The 8,125-nt window shown below is 40.7% G+C and overlaps 1 protein-coding gene across 1 annotated transcript in view; it reads right to left on the reverse strand.

The window, feature by feature from the left end:
* Positions 1 to 2,108, reverse strand: part of POLH (DNA polymerase eta) — a 48,367-nt gene extending 46,259 nt beyond the window's left edge. Inside the window, exons 1-2 of the mRNA XM_007936202.1 lie at positions 1,963 to 2,108; positions 1,596 to 1,730 (exon numbers count right to left, since the gene is read on the reverse strand). Coding sequence (XP_007934393.1) covers positions 1,596 to 1,730; positions 1,963 to 2,108 — 281 coding nt within the window. The remainder of the gene's footprint in view (positions 1 to 1,595; positions 1,731 to 1,962) is intronic.
* Positions 2,109 to 8,125: the final 6,017 nt, after the last annotated feature.

Here is an 8,125-nt window from a genome sequence, read left to right on the forward strand (position 1 = left end):
GTTATGTGCCGTCGAGTCGGACCCGACTCATAGCAACCCCTCCTTGAGTTTCCGAGGCGGTATCACTACGGACCTAGATGGCCCCATCTTCCTTCCGAGGAGTGGCTGGTGGATTTGAACTGCCAGCCTTCTGGTTAGCAGTCAAGTGCCTTAGGCACTATGCTACCAGAGCTCCCAAAGGAATACTACTAGTACTTAAAGGAGCCCTAATGAGCTCTGATGATGTAGTGGTTCAAACAAATGGCAGCTAACTCAAAGGTTGGTAGTTTGAACCCACCAGCTGTTCTGCAGAAGAACGATAAGGCAGTCTGCTTCCGTAAAGATTTGCAGCCTTCAAACTCTGTGTGGGGCAGTTCTACTCTGTCCTATATGGTCACTATACTTTGGAATAGACTCGATGGTGGTGGGTTTCATTTTTGGTTTTAAAGGAGCCCTGGTGGCATAGTGGCTAAGTGCTTAGCTGCTAACTCAAAGGTCACCAGTTTGAGTCTACCAGCCATTCCACAAGAGAAAGATGTGGCAGTCTGCTTCCATAAAATGATAGCCTTGGAAACCCTATGGGGAAGTTCTTTTCTGTCCTATAGGGTCGCTAATGAGTTAGAATTATTGATGGCAATGGATAATTGGATAATACTAGTACTTACCTACCTTATAAACAATGTGAGATTTAAAAGAGATATTGACTATAAAGAGCTTAACACACTGCTCATAGTGACCCTTCCTTGTTTCCAAGGTGGGATCTCTACAGAAGTAGATTGCCCAACCCTCCTTCCGAGGAGTGGGTGGTGGGTTTGAACAGCCAACCTTCTGGTTAGCAGTCAAATGCCTTAGGTACTACACCACCAGAGCTCTCAACACAACACAATATAATATATAACAACAATATATGCTCAATACATACCAGCTATTAGGATTATTATTATGTCTGGGCCTTGTACCTACCTATGACTTAGCTATGCCTATAAAGATCTCCTGTTCCAAGGCTAAACTTTTAAAATTTTGGGAAAGAAAGCTAGGTTCAAACAAAGAAAGTAATCTTTGAGACTGTTCGATTCTGGTAAATAATTCCAGATCTGGTACTTTCATGTCAGTTTGATCCGGCTTTCCCTGGAAAAACATATAGTTTCAAAGTCAATTTAAATACTTATTTTAAACATTTGAAACTTTTGGCTTGAGACCATGGGAATAGGTATTCAGATTTTTTGGTTTTTCTTTTGTGGTAAATATGTATGTAATGTAACATTTGACATTTCAACAATCTTTACATGTACATTTCAATGACATTAGTTATGCTCATCATGTGGTTTAACCATCACCCTTACCAGAAGCTCAGTGTCTCCTAATCATTGAGATAACAGGTTTTAATTATAACCAACTTTTAAGTAATAGAGAAGTAAAAGAATACCGAGGGTAGCAATTGTAATAGCTTATAAGGGGTCTGAAATGTTCCTGAAATGTAGTATCAAAATCTGTTTTCTCTTCAAAGAGACAAGAAGGTCTAACAAGGGAACTTTTTTAGACATAGTTTACACAAAAGAGACTTAAAACACCAGTTCCTAGCCTCATGGAATATTATTTTCAACTTTTCTTCTTACTTGGTGAGGTTAGCTTTCCCACGGGACTCACGAACTTGTGCCAGAAGAAGATCTGGGCATAACTTCTTAGCATCATCTGCCCACATGTTTCTAGTGACCCCGAAAGCACGAGCTTCATAACTCACTGCAATTATTCTAAGGTTAAAAAAAACGAGGAACAGAAAAATACGATTACACGATGACAAGCAAAAACAATTAGATACTTAACATAAATAGGCTATAAACATATATAGTTTTCATAACAGTATAAACTTTTTGGCCACAGATGCCATCATTCATTCACAAAGGCCTCAAAAATAAGACCTACCATGTATTCCTACAGATTAAAATAGTAACTGATGGTTTTAACAACAACAGTGATACATACCCACCACCCTTCCACGATTTGTACTGTACAACCGCACAAGGTTTATTCCTCAAATGAGGATTTTGCCGTTGCTCCACTTGAACAAAGAAACAGTCCATGTCCACCAAAGCAACTACCCGATCCTGTGCAGGGTAGGTGGTAGCCATTTCTCTGTAAAACAATATTTTATGGACAATTAGAAAGGATATTTACCAGCAATGGATTTTTAGCTACAACACCAAAAACACAAGCAAGAATAACAAATGGATAAATTAGGCTTCATCAAGATTAAAAACATTTGTGCATCAATGTATAACTTGCATTATCAAGAAAGTAAAATGACAACCTACAGTATGGAAGAAAATAGTTAGAAATTATACATCTGATAAGGGCTTAATATTCAAAATATATAGAGAACTAGTGGAGTGGGGTACCTCCAGGCAATTGGTGGAGCTAGACTCACCACCCAGAGCAAGATTTGACCACCTTTGGGCCAAGGCTTGCTAGCTGAGTGGGGTGCCTCCAAACACTTACTGGCAGAACTAAAGAGCTTTCTAACATTTGTCCCAAGAGGACAGAGACTGGGCCTGCCCAAGAGGCTCAAAAGGCCAAGGGCCAGAGAGAGATCTACCTGCAGGCATGACTGAGAAGAGGCTGTCCTGATGGAAGTATTGCATCCTGAGTTGTTTCTAATCCTGAACTGTAACTTGTTACTTCCCTAATAAACCCTGACTGATGGTTAAGATTATGTGTCAACTTGGCTAGTCCATTCTCAGTGGTTTGGCAGTTATGTAATGATATAATTCTCCAATTATATAAAGATGTAGTTACCTTCCATTTTGCAATATAATGTAATCACTCCCATGATGTGATCTGATGTGGTCAGCCAATCAGTTGTAAGGGAAGTTTCCTCAGGGGTAACACCCACATCCAATATATATGGACGTTCTAACAAAGCTTGTTGGCTTTTTGATAACTCTGGATCCTGTATCTAGCGTGTCATCATATGACCTCAGGTTTTTAAGACTTGAGCTACAGCCTGGTACATTGCTTGCCAATCTTGGGAAGTGTCAACCCCTGAAGCCTAGGAGTCAGCAGCCTGCCACTGACCTACAGATCTTGGGTTCCTCAGACACTGCAGCTATGTGAATCAGGAGAAGCCTCCAGCCTGATGGCTGACCCACACACAGACTTGCCAACCTCTACAGGTGTGTGAGCCACTTCCTTGAGATTAATCTCTGTTTCTCTCTCTCTCTTTATATATAAGCTTCACTGGTTTTGCTTCTTTAGAGAACTCAGCCTAAGACACCCCATAATCCTGAGTACTGTCTGCGAGTTCCATGTAGCCATTGCAATGAATTATAGAACCCAGCAGAGAAGTAGAGAGTGCTGTGGGAGGGGTGGCTAGTGTCAAAATTGGTAAAAAGGTTGGAGAGAAGAGGTATGGCTGACCTCCGCTTCATAGGAATCAGCCTTAGGCTGATGTTGATGGTTGATTCTTTCTCTCCCTTGTGGAGTTAAAGGAGGTCAGGTGTGCCATGCCATTTTTACCGTTCTAATGGTGATTTTCTATTCATTCATGCAAACTTGTAAACACAAATAAAATAATACTGCATACTGTTTATACATGTTGTTGTTAGGTGCCATCAAGTCAGCTCCCACACATAGTAACCCTACATACAACACAACAAAGCAATGCCTGGTCCTGTGTGATCCTCACAATCTTAGCTATGCTTGAGCCCATCATTGTAGTGGCTGTGTCATTCCATCTTGTTGAGAGTCTTCCCCTTTGTTCTGGTTACCCTAGTGCAGCTCTGACAAGCAAATGCCACAAATTGGATGGCCTTAACAAACAGGAGCTTATTCCCTTACAGTTCAGGAGGCTAAAAGTCCAAGTTCAAAGTGCCAGGCTCTAGGGGCTGTGTGAAAGCCCCTTGACCTTGGGCTTCAGCTCTGCCTCTTGCTCCCAGCCCACTGAAGCTAGAGGTGTCTCTTCAATCAGGTAGCTACTGGCTGCTGAGGCTAACAAGTCTTGAGGCTAACAAGGTTGACAGATAAAATGGCATAGCCCTGATGTTACCAAACCACATTGTTGTTGTTGTTGTTATGTGCCGTCAACCCTGACTCATAGTGACCCCTCCTTGGGTTTCCGAGGCAGTATCACTACGGAAGTAGGATTACCCAACCTTCCTTCTGAGGAGTGGCTGGTGGGTTTGAACCACCAGCCTTCTGGTTAGCAGTCAAGTGCCTTAGCCACTATGCTACCAGAGCTCCCAACCACATAGCAGGTCACTAATTTAAGTCCATTGAAAGTCCCAAGCAGGCTGCTGAACAATGACACAGCTACAATCAGGGTTCAAGCATGCCATAAGCTAGAAACTATCCCCAAGACTTCTCCTTATATACAGGAAGCAGACCACATCCCTAAGGCAGCTACTTATCTGCTCACTGTAAATTCCACCATGGAGTTGATTACTAGTCCTATCATGGAGAATACTACATCCAGCTGCCCAGCCACTCAACCAGGCCCCAGCCAAGCTGACACAAACTGAACTACCACACCCTTTATCACTGACCCTCTACTTTCCCAAGCATGATATCGTTCTCCAGGGACTGGTCCCTTCTGACAAAATGACCAAAGTCCTTGAGACAGAGTCTGTCCGTTGTCACTTCTAAGGAGCATTCTGGCTCTACTTCTAAGACCAATGTGTTCATCTGGCTATCCATAGTATTTTCAATATTCTACGCTAACACCACAACTCAAATGCATCCATTCTTCTTTGGTCGTCCTTATTCACTGTACAGCTTTCACATGCATATAAGCTATTTAAAACACCACAGCTTGGATTAGGCGCAGCTTAGTCTTCAAAGTGACATCTTTGTTCTTTAACACTTTTAAGAGGTCTTTTGCAGCAGATATGCCCAGTTGTCTGATTTTGACTGCTGTCTCTATAACCATTCATTGTGGATCTAAGTGAAATGTAATCTCTGAAAACTCCAATCTTTTCTCCACATATCATAATGTTGCTTATTGCTCTAGTTGTGAGGATTTTTGTTTTAAGTTGAGGTATAATCTGTACTGAATGTTGTAGTCTTTGATCATCACCAGTAAGTGCTTCAAGTCATCTTTGCATTCAGCAAGCAAGGTTGTGTCGTTGTGTCACCTGCATATCACAGGTTGTAATGAGTCTTCCTCAAAATGAGAAGAAATAGCTGCAAACATTCATCAATAATTGCACTATGGAATGTATGAAGTATGAATCTAGGAAAACTGGAAGTTGTCAAAAATGAAATGGAATATATAAAGATTGATATCCTAGCCTTTAGTGAGCTTAAATGGACTAGGTATTGGCCATTTGAATCGGACAATCTTATGGTCTACTGTGTTAGACTGGGTTCTCTAGAGAAACAAAACCAGTAAAGCTTATATATAGAGAGAGAAAGGTAAATTTATCTTAGGAAAATGGCTCACACACTTATAGAAGCTGGCAAGTCCAAAGTTCTTGGATCAAATGTCAAACTGGAGGCTTTTCCTGATTTATGCAGCTGCAGGGGCTGAGGAGCTCAAAGTTGGCAGGCAGTATACTGGCTGCTGACTCCAACGAATGACGAATCCAAGATCTTTAGGCCGAACGGTGGACTGTTCGCTCACGAACAGTTGTAGACAGCACAACAGAATCCTGATCCACAGAAGAGTGTCTCTTTTCCCAGGATGTCCATAAATATACTGGAAGCAGGCCACACCCCTAGGGAAACTCCCTTTCAATGGATTAGCTGCTCAAAACATATACATCTGATTCCATCATTGGAACAACCCATATCACAATTGCTTAAACACACAGAATTGTGGTCCAGCCAAGTTGACACACAGCTCCAACTATCACAGTCTACTATGCCAGAAATGACAAATTGAAGAGAAATGGCATTACATTCATCATCAAAAAAGAACATTTCAAGATCTATCTTGAAGTACAATGCTGTCAGTGATAGAATAATATCCGTACACCTACAAAGACCAGTTAATACTACTATTATTCAAATCTGTCCACCAACCACTAAGGCCAAAGATGAAGAAATTTAAGATTTTTAAGAACTTCTGCAGTCCAAATTTGACCAAATGTGCAATCAAATGTATTACTGTTGAGTAGAATGCCAAAGTTGGAAACAAAGAAGAAGCATCAGCAGTTGAAAAATATGGCCTTGGTGAACAAAATGATGCCGGAGACTGCATGATGGAATTTTGCAAGACCAAAGACTCTCTCATCACAAATACTTTCTTCAACAACATAAACAGTGACTTTACACATGGACCTTGCCAGATGGAATACATAGGAATAAAATCAACTACATTTGTGGACAGAGGTGATGGAGATGTTCAGTAGTCAGAATAAGGCCAGGAGCTGACTGTGGAACAGACCATCAATTTTTCATATGCAAGTCTTAGTTGAAGCCAAAGAAAACTAATACAAGTCTACAAGAGCCAATATACGACGACCTTGATTATAATCCACCTGAATTTAGACACCATCTGTTTTATCTTTTTTTATTATTATTATTTTGATTTGGGTGAAGATTTACAGAGCAAATTCACTTTCCATACAGCAGTTCACATATACTTTGTCTCATGTCATTGACCACAGTTTACCACAATGCAACAGCTCCCCTCCCACTTCCTCTCCATAATTACCTCTTCCCAGTGTCCATCCCTCCATACTCTCCTGCCCCCTGAGCTGTCACCCTGTGCATAAGCAGCCCTTCCTTCTCCCATGATTGTTCTCTCCTAGACACCATCTGAAGAGCAGATTTGACTCATTAAACACCAATGACCAAGACCAAACAAGTTGTGGGATGATATCATGAACATCATACAGGAAGAAAGCAAAAGGTCATTAAAAAGACAGGAAAGAAAGAAAAGACCAAAATGGACATCAGAAGGGACTCTGAAACTTCCTCTTCAATAATAGACAGTAGCTAAAGTAAATGGAAGAAATGGTGAAATAAAAGGGCTGAACAGAAGATTTCAAACGGCAGCTCAAGAAGACAAGGAAAGTATTACAATGAAATGTGCAAAGACCTAGAATTGGAAAAAAGGGAAGTATTTCTCAAGCTAAAAGAATTGAAAAAAAATTTAAGTCTCTAGTTATTGAAGGATTCTATGGATAAAATATTGAACCATGCAGGAAGCATTAAAAGATGGAAGGAATACAAAGAGTCACTGTACCAAAAAGGGTTGGTCAATATTCAACAATTTCAGGAGGTGCCATGTTATCAAGAACTAATGGTATTGAGGGAAGTGGTCCAAACTGCACTGAAGGAATTGGTGAGAAAGAAGGCTCCAGGAATTGATGGAATACCCACAGAGATATTTCAACAAATAGACGGAGCACTGGGTGCACTCCCTCATTTATGCCAAGGAATCAGGAAGACAGCTACCTGGCCAATTGACTGGAAGAGGTCGATCTGTGCCCATTCCCAAGAAAGGTGATCTGACAGAATGAGAAATTATCAAACTGTATCATTAATATCACACACAAGTGAAAATTTGCTGAATATAACTAAAAAACGGCTGCAGCATCATATTGACAGGGAACTGCCAGAAATTCAAGCTGGATTCAGAAAAGGACATGGAACAAGGGGTATCACTGCTGATGTCAGATGGATCTTAGCTGAAAGCAAAGAATACCAGAAAGATGAGTACCTATGTTTTATTGACTATGCAAAGGCATTCAACTGTGCGGATCATAACAAATAATGGATAACACTGCAAAGAATGGAAATTCCAGAACACTTAATCGTACTCATGAGGTACTTGTACATAGACCAAGAGGCAGCGGTTCTAACAAAACAAGGGGATACTGCAATGTGTAAAATCAGGAAAGGTGTGTGTCAAGGTTGTATCACACACACACATAAACAAATATATGCATGGTAAACTAGAAGAATGTACCTTACATACTGGATAGTAAGTTTCACCAATGTTATCATTTAACTTCGTTCCTGATCTGGAAGAAGGAATAAAACTAAAGCAGTGGCTTGCAAACTTTGTTGCATATTGGAATTACCCAGGAACTTTAAATAATACTGATATCTGTCTTCCACTGTCAGACATTCTAATTAGCATGGGATGCTTTCTGGGCATTGTGATTTTTAAAAGCTTCCCCTGTTGTTGTTGTTGTTATGTGCC

The sequence above is a fragment of the Orycteropus afer genome, unplaced genomic scaffold (genome assembly GCF_000298275.1).
Source record: "Orycteropus afer afer isolate SDZICR_OR568_19922 unplaced genomic scaffold, OryAfe1.0 scaffold00034, whole genome shotgun sequence".
Lineage (NCBI taxonomy): Eukaryota > Metazoa > Chordata > Mammalia > Tubulidentata > Orycteropodidae > Orycteropus > Orycteropus afer.